This window comes from Diaporthe amygdali, assembly GCF_026229845.1.
Source record: "Diaporthe amygdali strain CAA958 chromosome Unknown NODE_21_length_814164_cov_65_183785, whole genome shotgun sequence".
NCBI lineage: Eukaryota > Fungi > Ascomycota > Sordariomycetes > Diaporthales > Diaporthaceae > Diaporthe > Diaporthe amygdali.
Window position 1 is genome coordinate 311,947 of NW_026517041.1, and position 19,663 is coordinate 331,609.

Below are 19,663 nucleotides of genomic sequence, written 5' to 3' on the forward strand. Positions count from 1 at the left end.
ACGAAGCTCACTGCCTAAGCCATCTGGAAGACCAACAATCCATGGCCTCCACCATCATCGCCTCCAAAACTTTGGTATGCTACACAAACTGACAGGGTATTGGTCATCATGCCACAATTCGACACCTGAACACTGCTCCCTGCAAACTCAACATCATACACATCAGTAATGCACCACAACCTCGATGCTGCCCCGGAGAAACACCTAAAGTCAAGTGATGTTATCGTGGAGGCAAGGTGGTTGCGGAATCGGAATTTCTCTGTCGTCGCGCAAGCTTGGCAGCTTGCAAGGGTGTCCGGCCGGTGCTGTGATGCTGCTCCCCGGCAAAAAAGCGGCAGTGCCCCCGAGCCGAAGTGTCGTCTTCGCATCCATGGAAGATGGCAGTGCTGTGGCGCGCGGTGTTCCGAGAACAGGGAATTCGCCTCGACCACATCTCGAAAATCCTCTCTTGCTTCAGGCGCCTCAGCAGCAGTAAATTCCCCACTCACAACCAATAGTCATTGTAGACTAGTCTTCAGACCGAGATTTCTGGAGCGGTGCTAAAGCTGTCACAAGAACATGCGAACTACCGCTCTTCTTCGATGTGGCGTCCGAAGCGCTCGGGGACAACCCAACTCGACCAGCGGGCCTCCTCTGCATATGTTGTCGGCCGCGGGACCAGACAGTAAACATCATGCTGGCGATAGTCCATTAGCTGGTAACAGAGGCCAATCTTTTCCAGGTGAGGAAAGTCCTCGAGAAGTGTAGGTCCAAACTCTTGCAAAAACACTCTAAACACGCGGATGATCTCGTGCCTCATCATCCCATGGCCTGACCTCCGCAACTTGAGCTGGAACCGTTTGGTCAGAACCAAGGTCAGGCATCGCAGCGAGCCAGGAAGTACGACACGTAAGCCTTCGATGCGCAGCTCCTTCTCGTCGCGCACGAACCGAATAAAAACGTCCGCTGGCACTACCAGAGTGTGTAACGCCGACAAGTCAGAAAGGTTGAAGAGTGTGGATGGTCCCGAGGCTGTTGTGATTGGTGCAATGAAACATTCAGCGAAGGAGTCGAGCTCAAGTGTGTGCAAGTTCTGGAATTCCCCAAGCACTCGAAACAGAGGGTGGTTGCTCGGAGTGGGCCTCTCCTCCACGAAGACGCAGTTGACGATTGTGAAAGACTCTAAACACGGGAAGGCTGCCTTGAGACTGATCACATTCTCGATGCGAAGCTTCTTGTATCGAAGCTCGACTCTCTTCACACCTGTGGAGACCGGAATGTCGCCTGGATTAGCACGTCCGATGTTAGAATGGCATGGCAAGACCCTGTAAGAAGGGAACTTGTGTTAGACGCACCATCTCCAAGATTCGTCGAAGGGCCAAAGATGGACGGCCAGGTACTAGGCCATAGCACCCCGTGTACTATGACCGGTCGCTTCAAGTTGGACCAAACAGCCTTTTGCAGTCCTGGAAGGGAAAACAACTTTCGAAGTAGGCCAGCGGTGGAGGGTGTCATTGGACGGTGGATATCCTCGAGTATTCCAACCGTGCTGAGATTAGCAAGACTGGAGAAAGCATGTCCCAGAAAAAATTCCTCAAACAAAATTTTGATTTTCTGCAGGTGAACGCCGCGTCGAGAAGTATATGGAAAACGAGTACGATGTTCCAGACCGATGGTACTAGACACGGAGGGCAATTTGAAGTACAATGACTGCAGAGCTGAGGTCCGAGACAAGACTTTATAGAACATGGTGTAGATCACCTGTTCCCTGGTCATCGGTGACATCCGAGCCTTTGCCGTGACTCTTCCCGCCGTCCAAAATGCGTAGTCGGGATCCTGGTGACTACACATGGGCGTGAGGTCGAGGATGCAGGCAAGGGGCACATCGTCATCGTCGTCCTCCTCGTCAGGGCTGAAGAAGACAGATCTGACTAAACCTGTGAGGGAGGGGTTTCTATAGAATGTTGCCAGAAGATAGACCATGGCGTCCAGACGGCACAAGCGGATGTCTTGATATAGGAGACGCCTAGCAACTGCGTCCATGGTCTTGGAAACCAGACACATTCTGAGCAGATCGTCACACTGTTTCTGTTCTGCCTCATGGCCTTCAAGGTCGGTGCCTGCTGGGGCTAGCTCTCTGAGGACCATGTTGAGGACCTCGATGGGCAATATCTCGAGTCTGCTGTTGCCTTGGATGGTTGCCATAGAGTGATGAGCGAGTTCGGTTTTAAACGGCCCTCAGAATGATCGCAGTGTTGCTTGAGCGGAGCTCGCAAGCTATCGGCAGCGATTTGGCTGAAGAGTCTGTAGAGTCTGTTTGTTAGGCGTTACTGGTTCTCAATGTATTTCTACCGTGTTCTGATTTAATTGAGATAGTGAGTATGATAATGAATTCCTGTCGGTCAAGTGAGCTTCGAATGGTGGTCGCTACATGTTCTGCCAGCACGCAAGCAGCAGGAACGGAGATAGATGTCGCCTGCATGCTACACGGTGCCATCCATGCTCCAGTATTGCTCGGGGAGCACTTACCTTGGCCTACACCTAAGGTCACTGACATCATCATGGAGGCCTTCCTTGGCAATCGGAGCGCAAGTTTGGTACTGTCCACAACGCGCTCCCTGCTGTTGTAGACTACTCTCAGAGTGGAATTGATGGTTGGTAGACCGCAGACAATGCTGTGGAAACAAGCTCCAACATGGGAGGGGGTGTTCAGAGGGAATTGATGAAAGGGAAAGAGTGACCGACGAATGAGAGAGGGATGAAGGCCACCAGAGGGTACGGAACCTGCCCAACTGGTGGGCCCAGGTAACTGAATGCTTGGTCTGTACGTTCTGCCCCATTCACGCAGGAAGACTACAGTGTACTGTGTACCACGTACATTTTGAGGAAGCTGGTGCACATTTGGAAGCATGAATGGGGAAAATGATTGACGTAGCTCTTTGATGATCAGAACAAAGTTGATCCGGCCGTCCTCAAGTTTGTTAAGATGTAGAGCATCTCAAAGTCAGCTTAGTACAACTGTGAGCCCCATTTCGACCACCACCCAGTCGATCGCAGTCCATGCTACGAGGCAGGTGGTGAACTGATTCGGACATACGAACCAGGATAGATGGAAGTCCCGTCATCAGGTGGTCAGGACCATGGCCGTCTCCATCTGAAACACTGTAAACGTCACGCTCTCTTGCTTGATTCTGGGACTTCCTTTGTGTCTATGGGACTGGCCCACTCAGATCTTCTCCACTGGCTTGTGCTGTCACTACCCCTGGCGCCTGTGTGAAAGATCGTTGTGGGTGAGCGCCCCTAGTTATGGGCTCCTGGCGATGGTGTAGCTGGTCCGAGTGAAGTTCTTCGAGATTCTGAAGTTTATGCAAAAGACATTGTCTATGGTTCTGGGACCCATCGTTGATAGAAAGGAATTACTCGGCCGACTTGCCAGGCTGGGCTATTCACGACCAACAGTCCGCGCCATCGTCTAGTCAAGGTCTATTTCGGCGTCTTTTCAAGGCCTGAAACTTTACCTAGTACTGCATGCTAGTATTGACCTCTAGTAGAGTAACCGTTTTCAAACACTGCCTGAGCCTAGTATTCAACACGAGGCACCTATATAAGTATCGAAGTGCTCATGTAACAGAGTGAGCACATGTAACAGAGTGAGCACATGTAACAGAGTGAGCACACATCGTGTCAGAAGTACAAGCCCTAGCCGGTCCACCGCACTGACGAAATTGTTTTCGAGACCCGTCGAAACCACTAAACTGCACCAACCAAGCCTTCCAGAAACCGTAAACGCAATAGTAGGCAGTCAAAGCCTTATACACCATCTCCTGAAAGGCGGAACTACTATTGATTCATTTCATGCTTCTCCATCGCCATGGAAACCAAACCTTTTCCCAACCTGGGGAACTAATTATGAACCATTGGTGAGAAATAAGACGAAATGTAATCTCCTTTGTTGCCATGGTTGAACGCCACGTATGACAAAGCTCCGACTTTGGAATAGTCTTGGTGCGGCCTATTTGATTTATGTTGGTAAATCTCATATTTAAGCGCCCGAGCATGTGAGCACAATGTTACTTACAGTGCCGCCGCCTGTACAGCCCCTCGCGCGTACCTTGAAGCATGCTCATCCCAGCCCAGGATGGAAAATACCTCCGTGAGGTTGGCCGCAGCCTGCAGATCACTCTTGTTTGTCTGCCACCACGGCATGTGAGCCTTGACATCGATGCGCTCCTCACCAGGCCGTAACTCGAACACGAAGCAGATTCCGATGTGCTGGTGCTGGGGATTACGCGGGGGCTTAGACTGGTCATCGCGTAAACCGTCTCTCTCATCTAGCAACAAGTGCCAGATTTTCAAGGCCTGCTCAACCCCCTTTAAGCTGACCTCGTCCGTCTGTGCACCGCCCAGCGTCATAACGTCTCGCAGGACAGCCTTTGAGTTGGATTTTGTCCTGGCATAGATTTTGAAACGTGCGTTGGATGGGTTAACACAGTCGATACCAACCATCTCTACTGAGCATCCCTCGGCATATGTGCTGATAAACCTCTCTAACTTCGTGGCGGGAACATGGAAGGCGTCACCGCATGGTTGAAGACTGCGGATTTTGTTGAAAACGAGCTGCTTTGTGCTAAGCCCTGTGGCTAGATGCTTCAAAATCGGGAATACGTAGGCCTTAAGGTGGCACTTTTCTCCCTTGAGATCGAACCCAAAAAAAACCAGTGGAGCGCGGCTCTTATGAGGTGGCAGCTTTGCCTTCGCTGCCTGAGCTTCTTGACCTCGGACATTCCAAGAGTCCCAGATCTGGTCGAACCACCGAAGGTCGACATCGTCGGAGACGTAACGAAGCAGAGGCGTCAAAGTCGGTATCAAATCGCCCGGAAACGGATTCTCAGCCGTCCCTGCATTGCTCCAAAGAGGTTCGAAGCTGTAGCGAACGATGTTCAAATCCTGCTGGAAATTCCATGACGGCTCGAAGGGTGACCCGTCACTAGTCAGAAGTGGTCTAACTTTTGCCTTCGATGGTGATGGGCCCAGTGTTGGGATGACAACATCTCTGAAAATGCGCATGTGCTTGGTTTTCTGTTCTGCAGAATAGGAAGCGGAATTGTTAAGGAGGGTTGAAAAAAGTGGTGCGCAGCGCGTCCACCAATAGTAGTGGTCGTGCTCAAGTGGTGCCTCGATACCATGAATTATCGTCGAAGCCCTGGGGCCTGCTAGATTGACGTCCATGGTGGAGGCGACGCCATTCAGTCGGACTTTCTTGTCCATTGTGACTGAAGCGGTAGTGGTCGTGCTTGTCAACATAGTGGGCATAATGACTGCTAATTACGACCGATCAAGCTTTACGTTATAAGGTACAGTCTGGTCGAAGGGCGAAACTATTTTCGACGAAGATGGCCAGGATTCAAACGAGTAAATACTGTTGCCGTGATGGAAGGAACAAGAGATGTCTGGATGTCACGTTCAATGTGGTCTTTTATCCATACCTGCGTCCCTTGAACACGACAAAGCTGTCTGGCAAAATCAACATTGCTGTAACTGCCGCATCATTAGAGTTCTTCCATGAGACAAGAGGATCCTCCTCCAGCTTAAGCCTGAACCGGGAGTTCTTAGGGACCTACCATGTCATTGCGACCTGACTTGATCGGAATACAAGTCAAAGTGATGAGCTGTACGCGTTCCTAGTACGATACGCGGGATGCCGCTATGTGATGGCAAAGGTATCATCCGGGTTCTGCTGTGGAGAACCCCGGGTAGCTAGGTTAATTCAAATCTGCCTTGTCTGCATGCTTTGCGGACGTCCTTGTGATTGAAACAAATTCAAAATTGGGTTTGGTCCAACAGGCCCTGGCTTGCCACATGGGCTTCCCGAAGCCGTTGAATCCGAGCCCACTCCCGCACGTGCCAGTACAACCCGTCTTTCAATCTTACTCCACAACGTTCTGGGAACGCCTCTCGAGTTTTCAGACGAACTGAACCTCACAGCCGTTGTATCTCTTTTCCTGTGAAAAGCGCCTTACGACAAATGTACTCTAAACATCTAGTCTACTGTGAAGAGGGGCGGACCTAGATGAACATTCAAGGTCAATGCTGTGCGTCTCCAGCCCCGGGCACCGACAACGTTGGACCTTATTTACTAATTCAGATGCAAAAGGTTAATTTGCAACGATATTCACAAAATGTATCAACACGTACCGGCTATGTGAATTCCTCTAAGCGGGTTAAGGATGGATACGAGCACTTTATTTTCGTAGTCAGTCCGTCACGTCGATTTCTTCGTGAATACAATTTTACGCAAATCAGGGATAAGCTATCAATAATTGTCTAAGGAAAGCCTACAAAAATTAGTTCTGTATCTCTGGTCAATCGACGGAGACCTGATATGCATAGGATCAAACCATGAATTGAAATAAAGCGGCAATACGGGTCTATGACATCAAACAATTTCTTCTTGTTGGGCATTTGGGAATCCACTGGATGAAGGGTACTTTCAATTGCTTTCACCGATATGCAGACCGAGTGAGGACTGTTGAGTGTGTGCCGGCTGCCAACTTGTGCTGAGGTGCCTCGGGGTCAGAATTTGACGCCGTGCGTTAGGCTTACACAGACCCTTGAACAGCATTCGAATGTGTCGCAGATTTTAACTTCTCAGCACGCCTCGTCCGTCATATCGCTCTAGTCTGAAATATCATCATGAGGTGACGGAGGTCCCCACTATCTGTTCCGATTAAATAAGCATTTCCAGAAGGTTATTAGAAGAAAAGTTACGCCAAGTTTAGCTAGCCGTAGATCTTTGACCTTACCAAAAACAAGACGGATACATTGCAGCTTCCTCCATAAAGAATCACACGTGAATACAATGGGCAGAACAATCCAGAAAGTGGCGCTCACGGGAGTAAGTAGAGATGCAATATCTATTCCGCTAGTGAATAGAAGCCCTGGGTATCGGAACACCTGACCTGACCTCCACATAGGCAACGGGCAACGTCGGAGCCCCAATTCTCAAGAATCTACTTCGTAACAACTTCCAGGTGACTGTCTTGACTCGAAGTGCAGATCACGCTTTTCCCAATGGAGTCAATGTCCATGTCGTGGACTACTCTTCGTCTGCATCCCTCGAGTCAGCTCTGCGTGGCTGCGATGCGTGCGTCGATGCGAACCTTACTCAGGATGACACCCCCATCCGCCTCATGAACGCCGCTGCTGCTGTGGGGGTGTATCGTTATATCCCATCCGACTACAGCCTCGACCCATTCAACCCTAAGCTCAACGCATTGCCTGTGTTCGCGATGAAGGATGCACGCGACCGCCATTTGTTCAAAGTTTGTGAACAGTCCAGCGGCTCGATGACGTGGTCCATTGTTTGCAACGGGCCGTTCCTGGACTGGAACTTGCGCACTGGCTTCAAGGGTATCGATCTTTACAACAAGAAAGCCACAATTATGGGCACGGGGACCAACAAGCACCCCTGGACGATGCTGGACGATGTGGGCAAGGCAGTCGCCGGTATCCTACTGAAGCCGGTGGAAACCGAGAACCGGCCCGTATTTGTTTACTCTGTCGTTAAGAGCGACGAGGAAATGTTGAAGCTTGCGCAAGAAGCGCTAGGCTCGGACGCATGGGTCGTCAAGACGGTGGATCCCCAGGCCACTTTTGATAAGGCAGTCGCAGATTTGAAGGCGGGCATAATCAATATGCAGGTGTTCGGAGACATGATCAGGTTTTCTAACACGCAGCCCGACATGGCGCACCCTTGGCATAGTCCAGATAACGAGCTGTTGGGTGTCCAGGAGATGAGTGATGATGAGGTCCAAGTTATTATCAAGAGTATTGTGGAGAAGAAATTGTTCAAGAGGGCTGGGGAGCTTTGACTGTCATCTAGTCTAAGAACAATAATGCCAGTTCAAGCACTTGCATACTCGTTCTGACACATTGGTACACATGTGAGATGTCTCTTCTTTACTAAACAATTCAGTTCCCGGGTCTTTGACAGACTTAGTCGAAGCTTCATCTGGTTTGAGGGGAGAAAATGTATAAAGCAGACGAGGAAATAGTCGCAAATACGTTGACAGCTACCCAAATATTCATTGCATTGAATCAAATGTCAACTTGGTTCCGCCCCCGAGACAACCCTTTTGTACAGCGTGACACCCCGGGAACCACCCATTGCGCATTCATAAAGCGTTGCTACAGCTTCCCGTTCCAAGAACTGTGTGCGCAGGAATCTCATCATTTTCAAAAGGAATCTGCACCAGTACAGTGGGCTCGTTCGAAGGGAACTCAGCGCCGTGGCCGGCAAGATTGCTCACATGCCGAAGATCTGTAACCAAAATGATGCTAGAAGTCAAAGTGCCTGGCATGATGTATGCGATCTCCTCCTCCGGTGGTTGGCGAGCTGCGACTGGGCTTTCGGCAGTCGCAACTGAGACGGACCCCGGATAGAGAAGTCTCTCAGACAAGACATAGGCAGTCTGTTGCGCCATTGCAGGACTCGCTTGGTTTGAGCAGCTGCACGTAGTAGTGGCGTTGGCAGCCGGCGAAGAAGGTGGCGTATATGGTGCAGAAACGCGTATCATCCCATTTAGTACAATGGTCAACCTTCGTGTTCCACGTCAGCATCGAGACCCTCTTAAAATTTTCCCGTGGATTGCTTTCCTCAAGTGGCTTAAGGTGCGGGCAGAACTCACTGAACATGTGGTGCCCATGCTTGACCGACGTATGTTCTGGGCCTGAGGGTGGACCATTTCACATTTGTGGTGCGGCCCCCGATGGCATAATTCAATGCGGCCATGTATTCGACAGGGGTAGAGTGAAGCTGCCAGCATTCGAGCACTGAGTACCCATCGCGAGAAGAAATAGTCGTGATTCTCATGGGTTCTGTGGCTTGGCCTAGTATATGGGACAGGACAAGACAAAAAGCACAAAGTGTTGTCAGCTTAAAGGGACCCATGATAGGCGATAAGCAGGTTATGGTGGGATACTGGCAATGAGGATGTATACGTCTTGATACGTTGGTATTTGGCAAACTGGCACAGAATAGTCCAAAGCTCAGGATCGTCCTTTTTGAGCTGCTGGTCCTTGCGTCCACAGACGTGGGGTCCGCAGGCACATCCGCAGCCGTGTCTTCAAATCACACAGAAGGCCATATTCCTGGGGCAGCGCCGCGATTCTTGCGGAATGCCGGAGGGGACGCTCAAGGTGCAGAAACGGCGCGGTCCGCGAGTTTCGAAGAAGCGCAGATCTGTGTCGGACACTGCAAGCAGAGCAAAGTTTGTCGCGGCTTATGTTCGCGAATGCTTCATGTACGTTCTCGGTGTCCAGTAGTGCATTGCAAGGTTGTTCGTCACGTTTCGGCAGATTGCGGGTGTGCCGAGAGGCTCCAATTGAACAGCGTAGAGAACCTAGTTCTGTACACCCTGTAAATGCGCAGGCATATCAGACTTACTGATTTACAGCGCGTGCGTACTTCTAAACCTTGCCCACGGTACTTGGTTGGACTGACGTCTTCGGGCATTGGACCGGTGTATTCTCGAATCTCCCCGAGGCACGCCAAAATCGGAAGTATCGTCCTTGACAGAACCTTTCTTTGAAGTAGCCTGTGCAGGACAACTGAGAGTAATTCAGTCCAGTCCCGCGCGGAGATGTTGCTTAGCTCGAAGCTTTCTAGGATCAGCCCGTTTCATTGCTGAAACGTGCGTGGGAAATGCAGGTACCAAGAATTATTCGTTGTCCGTATTTATTTTGTAACTAAGTGGTATGTTTACTGCGAGACAACCTTACATGGAAGGTTTGTTGCACTCAGTTACAAGTCCTAACAAGAACTAAGGTACGCACGATACATCATAAAAGGTCAGTTGATGTGTTGGGTCTACAAGTCTTGCCACATTTAATGCATTGCAACATTGTAGTACCTCAGTGAAATACAGGATTGAAGAATGTCGTTCTTAGTCCCTGACAAAAGGTAGAGAAATAGTTGATTGCCTATCTTTCATATTTCGATTGAAGTGCCGTTCCATTGCAGTGTGCCTTGCGGTACGCCCTGGGGCGCTCTAGATTTGCTCCCCGAGCCCTGAGTGTGTCTGATGTTTGCCGTGTTTGATGGGGTTGTGCCAGTGCGTTGGCACTGCGACGTCCTCCAAGTGCTGCTCTCGGACAAAATTTAAATTTTGTTACCAAACCCATCACTGGGAAGCTTAACCACTAGATTTGCACTGCCCGCGATGGACAGCCTCCCGCGAGAGTGTTCTGCCAGATTGTCAGTACTCTCCGTCTGCCGGGTGGTGCGGATTTGAATGCAGTACCGGGGTAGCTCATAGACAGACAGTACTATACACGGATTGTCCGATATCACTGAACACATACAGAAATATGGGGCATTCATAAAAGACCTCTTCACTTTTTCCAGTGGCTATTTGGGTTTCCTAAAGTGAAGGCGAGCCAATTGGTTCGAGTTTGATGACTAGTCCCTGAAGCGAGTGGGCATTTGATATCTACAACTCAATCATCATCCCCCATACATCACGCAAATAAACAACAGTTTTCCGTCATTCGCCGCCATGCTCGATCAGAAGCCTTTCGAATTATTCGTGTTTGGAGACCAGACATACAGCCTCCAGACAAAAGATCTCCGCAACCTGGTACACGATGGAAGCAATGACGCTGTTGTGGTTGAATTTCTCGAACGCGCATGCAGGACATTGCGAAATGACCTTTACCAGCTCACGCCCGAGTACAGGCTCCATGCACCTTTACTATCGCACGTGGCGGACTTGCTGCTGTGGAAGAGAGGGCACTGTGTACCGCTAGACATGGCAATTCTTTGTTTGTACCAGCTCGGAATATTCATGAAGTATGTGACTTGACTCAAAACCATTGAAAATCTATTCGCCTACGACTGAACAAGAGAATGACTGACTTTAAGGGCATTCTTGCCCTAATTCTATTACAGACAAGTAGGCCATTCGTACCCGAGCTCGGAGAGTTCTTGCTGCCTTGGACTTTGCACAGGCGCTCTGGCCGCCGCCGCCATTAGTTGCAGTTCCAATACATTGGAACTTCTTCCACTAGCTCTGGAGGCTGTGCGTATATCATTCCAAATCGGTATAATTGTCGACAAGATGGCAAAATGCATCGACGCTTCGGGGCGTGACCGTCATAGCGATGACAAAGCTGACAAGGTCGGGGAGCTCCCGTCGTGGACAGTCCTGATGGCAGGCTCGAATGTAGAGGACGTTGTACACAGATTTGCGGGGGAGAGTAATGTAAGTATTTCACGCATCGACATTCTTGAAGTGTGCGTTATGCTGCCGGAAGCTAATTGTTCATCTTAGTTGCCGCCTGCGGCGCGACCTTGGATCAGCGCGCGGTCACCCGGTGATATCATCGCTGTCACTGGCCGGCCAAGTTCTCTTGCTCGACTTTCTGCGTGGGCAGACTCCTCGGTGCTCAAGTTGCGGAGCCCTCGTCCTCTACCGATCTTCGCGCCTTACCACGCACCACATCTATACAGCCGCAGTGATGTCGAAGAGCTCGTACGGCTTACCCACAGCTCACTTTGCCGGAGTAGTCCCTCGGCTGGGGAGGGATCAAGACTTCACATCCCAGTGATTTCCAGCACAACCGGAGACATAAAAGAGGTCACCAATCACAACAATAATTTCACGACTATGTTAAAGTCTGCAGTGGAGCAGATTTTGTTGCAGCCCATTTGCTGGGACCCTGTGCTCGCGAGATTGCACACAAGAGTGGAAAACATTGGTGGCATTGCGGAACTGCGCATAATTCCGTTTGCGACGTCTGTTGATCGGCTCATCTACACTGGGCTCCATCAGCTGGAGCCGTCAGTCTCCCTGTCAAGTACCGCATATAATGACATAGGCCAAATAACGCTGCCGAGGCCGAGGCCGCTCCCAAAGGCCGACAGCATTGCCATCATCGGTATGGCTGGTCGATTTCCTGGTGCTGCAGATGTAGATGCCCTCTGGAACATTTTCTACTTTGGGCTGGATGTCTGCAAAGAAATTCCACCATTACGTTGGAACCTCAAGACTCATGTCGATCCATCAGGACGGAAGACAAACTCAAGTAGAGTTCCCTTCGGTTGTTGGCTAGACGATCCGGATGTTTTTGACGCAGACTTCTTCAACATGTCGGCCGAAGAAGCAACCCGCATGGACCCTGCGCAGCGGCTGGCTCTCATGACAACTTACGAGGCAATCGAGCAGGCTGGAGTAGTCTGGGCAGATGCTCTTGACGATACTGACGCGACGCCTTCCACTCGGCGGGACCGTGTAGGAGTGTATTATGGCGTGTCGGGTAACGATTGGCGGGAATGCAATGCCGCCCAGAAAATCGACTCGCATTTCATGCGCGGCAGCAACCGGGCCTTTGTCTCAGGGCGCATCAGCGAGGCATTCAAGCTCAGCGGGCCTAGTCACACTATCGATACATCGTCTGCCAACAGTCTGGCGCCTGTCCACACAGCCTTTCTCTCGCTGTGCGGCCATGAGACCGACATGTGTATTGTCGGGGCCGCCAATGTAATGACGAACCCTGATATTCACGCGGGCTTGGACCGAGGAGGACTGCTATCTCATAGCGGCAACTGCAAGGTCTTTGACGACACTTCTGACGGCTTCTGCCGCGGTGAGGGCGTTGTGTCCCTGGTGCTCAAGAGACTAGACGATGCCCTGGCAGAACATGATCCCATTTTGGGTGTTATCGCTGGAGCCGCTTCCAGCTATGATTGCGCATCGTCGCGCGGTGACGCCCACCCGGAACCCAGCATCACCCACAAGAATCTGTTCACCACTGTGCTCAACAACTCGAATATAGAGCCTTCATCTATAGGATACGTCGAAATTGGCGGGTGCAGCACGAGGGAGGAGGGTGCCAGTGAGATCGGCAGTATACTGGACATTCTTGCGCCGATTCCTGTATCAGGCATTTCCGGCATGAGTAGAGCCATGCCCTTGTACCTTGGAAGTGCAATGGCGAATATTGGCCACGGTGAAGCGGCTTTGGGACTCAGCAGTATAATCAAAATGCTGTTGATGTTCAGGGAGAACAGCATACCGCCACACATTGGAATACGCAAGCGAATCAACTCCGACTTTCCGGCTGAGCTGGCGCGAAAATACAATACCCACATCCATACAGGAAAGACCATAGAGTGGCGGAAAGACGCAAGGATCGAGTCTCGAATTGAGCCACGTCGTGTTCTTGTGCACGAGGTTGGGTCAGTAGCACGTGCGACTTCAGCGTTATTGCTGCAAGAGCCGGTACATGATCCAGACCGACACGAACCTTCGGAGATGGTACACCAGCCGCCAGAAATCGATCCAGCCATATCCTACGTTATAGCCATCTCCGCTAAGAGCAAGATCTCTCTTCAATGCAACATGACCAATCTGTACGGATGGCTCAAGAAGGAGACAAACCGCAATCAGTTCTCTCTAGCGCAGCTCTCGTACACGACCACAGCACGGCGCGTGCACTACTCGCATCGAACCATGCTCGTGGCTTCATCCTATGAAGACGCCTGTGCTCAGATTGAGGCCGAAATGCAGCGATCACGAATGGAACACAAGATTGCCACGACTGACATCAGGTCGCTTCGAGTCGCCCATGTTGATCAAACAAAGAAGGCCTGCCCACTCGTGTTTGCGTTTACTGATTCATTGACGTGCAACTCCGCATCCTCGTTATCTATGGACTACTTCAGTCAACTCTACCAAAACTTTTCAACCGTCAGACGTGACATACATCGTGTCAATCAGATCGTGCGGCTTCTCGGTTTTCCCTCGATCATGGATGTCTTGGGTTTGGAAGATGGCGATGAGCCATGTCAGCACATCCAGTCTCAACACCCTTGCGGTAGCACAAACACGCATCAAACAGCGGGGCCCTTTGCCAATGTACACACGCAGATGCGACGTCTAGGTTTTCCGTGTGTCATGGACTTCCTGCGTTTGAAAGAGATTGATGAACCACACCAGCATATCCAGGCTCAGCGGTCTGTGAAAGGCACGAAAACGCGTCAAATAGGGGAGCAGCTTGCCAATATGTGCACACAGATGGTCCTAGCCAGATTATGGCGATCATGGGGCATGAATCCAATCGCCGTCATCAGCGGAGGTGGCATGAGCATCTACTCAGCTTTAAACGCAGCAGGAGTGCTTTCTGACGTCGATGCAATCTACTTGGCTGGCACCTCTATTCAACTCGGGCTGACGCAGCCGCGTCGGACAGAGGGGCAATTGGAGTGCGAACTAGATTGGGACAATGAATCTGCCGAGTTTGAGAGAATTGCAAATGTTGCAACCTATCATAAGGCGCGGATTTCCGTCTTGAGGTTGCTCAGGGACGACGCGAACGACGAGATGACTTGTCCGGACATAACGTCCTCGAACGCGAGCTTCGAAAGTGTCGCCGAAATTGGTGAAAGCGATGAATTGCTCTTGGCTCGTCGCCTCTTGGCCATTTTCAAGTCAAAGTACTTCGATAGCAAGCTGACTACTGTGAGAGCGCTGAAAGAAGCTCTCATCTCGGCTTGTCGGAAGGCCATCAACCTCATCCCAGACCATTCCATCATACAACAAGTGGGACCAGAAGTGCCTATACTTTGCGGCTCAATGACGGAAGGAATCAAATTTGGCACTGCGGATGGCGAACGCATTTCCCCTAACGCGATGAGGGGCAACCTAGCTTCAGATACGCCCAAGCAAAATATGTGGACACACCTGACGGAAATGGTACGGGTGCTGTACTGTCTGGGAGCCAGGATTCGCTGGGACCAATACTACCTCGACCTTCCACCGAAAGGTCGGAGGGTCATTAGCTCACTTCCAGCATACAGCTGGAGTCTCAAGGAGTACTGGATACCATATATCAACGATTGGGCGCTCTCGAAAGGTGCTGCATCGAAGGTCATGGTGGCCCCCAAGCTCGAGAGCACGACCATACACAGAATCATCGAGGAGACTGAATTCGTGGAAGAGGGAGGTGAGGACTTGCGCCTGGTTGTTGAGGCTGACATTTCCCGGGATGACCTTCATGGAATCGTCCAGGGGCATGTTGTGGACGGCGTTCCACTCTGCACGCCGGTACGTGATCATGAAAATGGAAAATCCCTCGAACTGATGAACATGATACCGAAGAAATTGGTCTCGATATTACAATGGCTGACAATGTATTTTCTATACCTAGTCCGTTTACGCCGATATTGCTCTTTCGCTGGGGAAATATATTCAACAGCGATATCGTAACGGAAACTTGGAGCGACTGATCAGCGTCAGAGACATGGCCGTCACGAAGGCTTTGATCGCCCAACCGTCTGGACCACAAAGGCTGCAAGCTTGTGTTGAGGCCAATTGGGCTTCTAATTCAGCTATTTGCAAATTCAGTACACTTGATGTAAGTACATGCTGGAGTAACCCATGCTTGGCTCCAGTTTTTCTTCCTTTCATTCTTCAGTCTCCACCTGCTATTGTATGCTCGAGATTCTAACAATCGGCTCTCACTTTTTTTCAGCGTCGAAACAAGCCACAGCAACACGCCCAATGTACAATATGCTTCAGTGACACAGAAATAATCGAGCAAATTGAGCAATTCGACATGGCTAGTTCCTACACCAAACTTGTCCGGGCCTTGCGGCAAGGCATCACGACTCAGCGCACTGTTCGCTTCACACGAAACATGATGTATCGCACGCTTCGTTCCTTGGCTGAATTTCACCCGGACCACAAGCTGGTTGATGACATTGTGATAGACAGCCAGACGCACGAGGCGACCGCTCAGGTCAGCTTCGGTCAGCTTCTGGCCCAAGACGGGAAACACATCGGCACCTTCCACACTCACCCTGGAGTGGTCGATGCGCTCACACAGCCGGCTGGATTTGCCTTGAATGGAGCAGACGGCACTGATTTGGATAAGGAAGTTTACATCAACCACGGATGGGGATCATGCTACCTTTTCGAGCCTCTAGAACTAACCAAGGTGTACACAGTATATGTGCACATGGCTGAGGGTCAGGGGCAAATTTGGTATGGTGACATCGTGGTTCTCGATATGGGCGACGGGGAACGTCCTGAGAGGGTCGTGGCCTTGTTCGAGAGGTACTCGGTGCAACGTCTTCCACGCCGCGCATTGAGCATAGTGCTGCGGGCTGAAGGCGGTGGCGCCTACAAGAATGCCAAACTGCAGCCGGGTCAGGATCAACTGAGCCAAGCTGATCGCCGACGCGAGGCATCTACGAAACTTGCGCGTCAAGAATGCCCTCCTATGGTCCCAACCTTGGGTTCTCCTGTTCGCGGATTCTCACAGGCGCCGCGAAGCTCCCACACCAGTTCTATCAGTACCCCGGGTCTCGACCGCGACTCACAACACCTCCACTTCCACGTCAATATTCCTCTTTCTCCTGCTCTGCCCAAAACACCTCTAACGGCCGAGGCATTACACGAAGACAGTAATTTTAATGCTAGAGGACATATCAGCCACGACGGCGATTATGACATCGTGAGACAAACAATGCAAATCATCTCGGAAGAAAGTGGCTGCGAGCTGGCGGACCTGGACGACGACAACTTGGCACTAGCAGATGTGGGCCTTGACTCTTTACTTTCCCTGGAAATCACAAGCCGACTTCGGGAAGAGCTAGGAGATGAACTGAGTCACGTTGATCTGAACTCATTGTTCACTACCTACCCTACGGTCGCAAGCCTCAAAGCTTCTGTCATTGGAAAACGGCCAAATCACATTGCCCGAAGCGTCCTTAGCCCGAGAAGAAGGGCAAGTACATCAACATCCGCTCTCAGCTCCCAAGACAGTGTATTCACAGACGTCTCCTCGACGACATCAACCACAACTGTCAGCGACACCCGGGTGCCTCAGGCTACTTCGGTCATACTTCAGGGTTCTCCCAAGAGGGCAAGAGCAACACTCTTCCTATTTCCGGATGGGTCTGGTTCAGCTACTTCATACGCGTCCATACCGCCTGTATCCTCAACGGGCGATCTCTGCATCATTGCTTTCAACTGTCCCTTCCTCAAGAAAGAAGAGATGATGTTCTCATGTCATCTGGATGCCCTCATCGATCACGGCTATCTTCCTGAACTACGTCGCCGTCTCAGTCTACAGACCAACGAGGGTAGTACAGTAAAGCGGACGTACTATATTGGCGGATGGTCTGCTGGAGGCACACTTGCCTACCGCGCCGCACAGCGACTACTCCAAGCAGAGGAAGAGTCCGCTGCGTGCAGCCAGAAGAACTTAGGAAACATGGCTGGCCTCGTGCTGATCGACGCACCGCCACCAATCAGAGGCATGGATCCGCTGCCAGATCATTTCTATAAGTATTGCGAGCAGAAGGGCGTGTTCGGTGGTTGGTCTGGCGCTCGAGCTCGTAAAGCCCCCGAGTGGCTGATCCCACACTTCAACGGGACCATCGCAATCTTGAGGAACTACGTTGCCGAGCCGCTGACGCGAGCGCAGTGTGCCAAGCTCAAGACCGTGGCATGTATATGGGCCGGCGAGAGTGTTGTCGGCGCTGATAAACCGCTTGAGCCGCATCCGGATGACACCGAGGGCATGAAATTTCTGACGATACAGAGAAAAGATTTCTCGACGGCAGGTTGGGAGAAATTGTTGCCTGGAGTTGATGAGGCCGCCGTCCTATGCCAACGGCTCCACGGGGCCCATCATTTCTCCTTGACGGTAAGCTTCGTCGCTCACACTTGTACTTTTCGGTCCGGGTGGAATCAATTTGCTAATTGAAACTTTATAGCGAAATCCGTATGCGTCTGAGTTGGCTGCCTTCATTCGCCGAGCAGTCTCTCTAGGTTAGATGTGCTTGGAGTGCACATCAGTTTGGTTACTTAAGTCGTCTTTATTGGTGTGCTTGGAAAAGGAAGATCATTCTTGACATGGATTGTGGACTCTAAGGGGGGTGGATCTACTACCCAATTGAAATAGTTCATGCTTAACTCACATCTTCAGATTACACCGCGGTGTTGATGTTCGTGTACTCTTTCACAAAGTACAGCGTTTGTGTTCATTTACCTGCTGCACTTGTTAGTAATCACAATATAGGTTAATCAGACTGCAGATCCTTGTGCCTTAGCTGCGTGGTTGCCTTTATCTCCGCCGTCTCTGTGCAACGGTGGGCCTGGAATTTTCAAAAGCCACGTCCGAGGACTCGAAGGATTTGAGGCTAATGTATGACCACAGTTCCGCTGGGTTACACTAGCTTACCGTGTTCCACCCCAGCTCTGACTCATCTGCTTCCTACGAGCGGTCTGTTGCTTTTCGTTTACTTCATTTAGCTCTATAAAAGAGCTTTGTGACCGTGGTCGAACATCGTGCATAGCACTTGGTTAACGGTCTCACCACTTGCTATCATGCCCTCTACCACCCCCGCTTCAGCGGCCTCCGGCCTCTCAATCACAAGCCCCCGCCTGACGGTCCGCACCGCCATCCCGTCAGATGGTGAGGGCCTCGTAGCCTACTTCAGCAATCCAGCCAATTTTCCTTGGCCAGCGGAGACAGATCTCACCCTCGAAAAGCTTCTCCCGCGGATCGACAAATGGGCCAATGCTACGGCAGAGGGCAAGAGCGCTTTTATGGTCATTGTGCTGCGCGAGACGAACCAAGTCATCGGCTTCGGCGGCTTCAATAACCTGCCGCGGACAGAGCCCTTGGGCAACAAGCCAATCTGGGAGATCACGAAAGGGAGCGAGGAAGGCACAGTTTTGGTAGCTGATGTTGGTATTAGCATTGATCATCAACACCAGCGGCAGGGTTACGCGAAGGAGGCAGTCTGTGCTGTTCTGGAGTACGGCTTTAGCGAGTTAGGATGTGCGTATGCACACCTTGATACGCAGAAATCGAATGAGCCATTGAAGGCACTGGTGGGCAGTTTGGGAATCAAAGGGGTTGCAGGCGATGATAGCGAACCATTGGAGGACGCAGCTTTCTGCTTCGCGTCGAAAGCGATCAACTACGACCTGGACAAGGCAACCTGGGATAGCTTGAGGGAGGAGTTGAAAAGTAAAGATAAATGGCCATTGTGAATGTTTGGAGATTATGATTGGAATTAGTGGTCGATGCATGCTCGCGGCCAAGGAGACGTCGGCCTTGTTTTGCGCTGGGACATGGAGCGAAACTTGCAATCAACCATATGAGACATTATTCTTGGAGCCTACCAAAGCGAGGAACGAAGAAAAGCCAACAAAGTATTTCAGAAAATTACTCTAATGCTTTATGACCAATGTCCAATCGGGCTGCTTGGAATCCTGGAGGCGCATGTTCAAGTCGTCTTCTGTAAATGCAACACTCTGGGATGCTTCACGTGCGGTCTGTATGTAGTGTACCCGCGCTGATACTCTTTTTCCGAAAGCGATCCAAGATTTCTCGTGAGCCAGGTCTCCCACTCGGCGCGCTTATGAGCACTATCGTCCAGACACTAGAGAAAGACAGCGATATCATGACAGGCAGCCACAACCAGCTCTAGGAGACGAAGCTTTACGCAACAGAGCCTGGAGATGTGTTTTGATAGGCCTGTATGATCTATAACATGAGTACTAGCCATCTCAGATGCTAGATACTATGCTGCCAGGTTGTAATGACCTTGGGATCAAATTTGAAGGAAACGATATTCAATTGCGTACGAAAAGCTCGGGCCTTGTCT

The 19,663-nt window shown here is 50.9% G+C and overlaps 6 protein-coding genes across 6 annotated transcripts; 3 read left to right on the forward strand and 3 right to left on the reverse strand.

Moving 5' to 3' along the window:
- Nucleotides 1-565: 565 nt before the first annotated feature.
- Nucleotides 566-2,184, reverse strand: J7T55_001491 (uncharacterized protein; the record flags this gene model as incomplete). Its single annotated transcript, XM_053145591.1, has 3 exons — nucleotides 566-1,263; nucleotides 1,335-1,528; nucleotides 1,691-2,184. The coding sequence occupies 3 exons, from the start codon at nucleotides 2,182-2,184 to the stop codon at nucleotides 566-568; spliced, it is 1,386 nt and encodes a 461-aa protein (XP_052991752.1).
- A 1,869-nt stretch (nucleotides 2,185-4,053) lies between these two features.
- On the reverse strand, nucleotides 4,054-5,247 carry J7T55_001492 (uncharacterized protein; the record flags this gene model as incomplete). Its single annotated transcript, XM_053145593.1, has 1 exon — nucleotides 4,054-5,247. One exon carries the CDS (start codon nucleotides 5,245-5,247, stop codon nucleotides 4,054-4,056), a length of 1,194 nt encoding a protein of 397 aa, XP_052991753.1.
- A 1,591-nt stretch (nucleotides 5,248-6,838) lies between these two features.
- On the forward strand, nucleotides 6,839-7,850 carry J7T55_001493 (isoflavone reductase family protein; the record flags this gene model as incomplete). The annotated part of the gene is made up of 2 exons (XM_053145594.1): nucleotides 6,839-6,874; nucleotides 6,954-7,850. 2 exons carry the CDS (start codon nucleotides 6,839-6,841, stop codon nucleotides 7,848-7,850), a joined length of 933 nt encoding a protein of 310 aa, XP_052991754.1.
- A 303-nt stretch (nucleotides 7,851-8,153) lies between these two features.
- Nucleotides 8,154-8,851, reverse strand: J7T55_001494 (uncharacterized protein; the record flags this gene model as incomplete). The annotated part of the gene is made up of 2 exons (XM_053145595.1): nucleotides 8,154-8,577; nucleotides 8,667-8,851. The coding sequence occupies 2 exons, from the start codon at nucleotides 8,849-8,851 to the stop codon at nucleotides 8,154-8,156; spliced, it is 609 nt and encodes a 202-aa protein (XP_052991755.1).
- Nucleotides 8,852-10,535: 1,684 nt separating this feature from the next.
- Nucleotides 10,536-18,249, forward strand: J7T55_001495 (uncharacterized protein; the record flags this gene model as incomplete). Its single annotated transcript, XM_053145596.1, has 6 exons — nucleotides 10,536-10,800; nucleotides 10,987-11,240; nucleotides 11,310-15,083; nucleotides 15,187-15,393; nucleotides 15,511-17,691; nucleotides 18,205-18,249. The coding sequence occupies 6 exons, from the start codon at nucleotides 10,536-10,538 to the stop codon at nucleotides 18,247-18,249; spliced, it is 6,726 nt and encodes a 2,241-aa protein (XP_052991756.1).
- A 125-nt stretch (nucleotides 18,250-18,374) lies between these two features.
- Nucleotides 18,375-19,046, forward strand: J7T55_001496 (gcn5-related n-acetyltransferase; the record flags this gene model as incomplete). The annotated part of the gene is made up of 1 exon (XM_053145597.1): nucleotides 18,375-19,046. One exon carries the CDS (start codon nucleotides 18,375-18,377, stop codon nucleotides 19,044-19,046), a length of 672 nt encoding a protein of 223 aa, XP_052991757.1.
- Nucleotides 19,047-19,663: the final 617 nt, after the last annotated feature.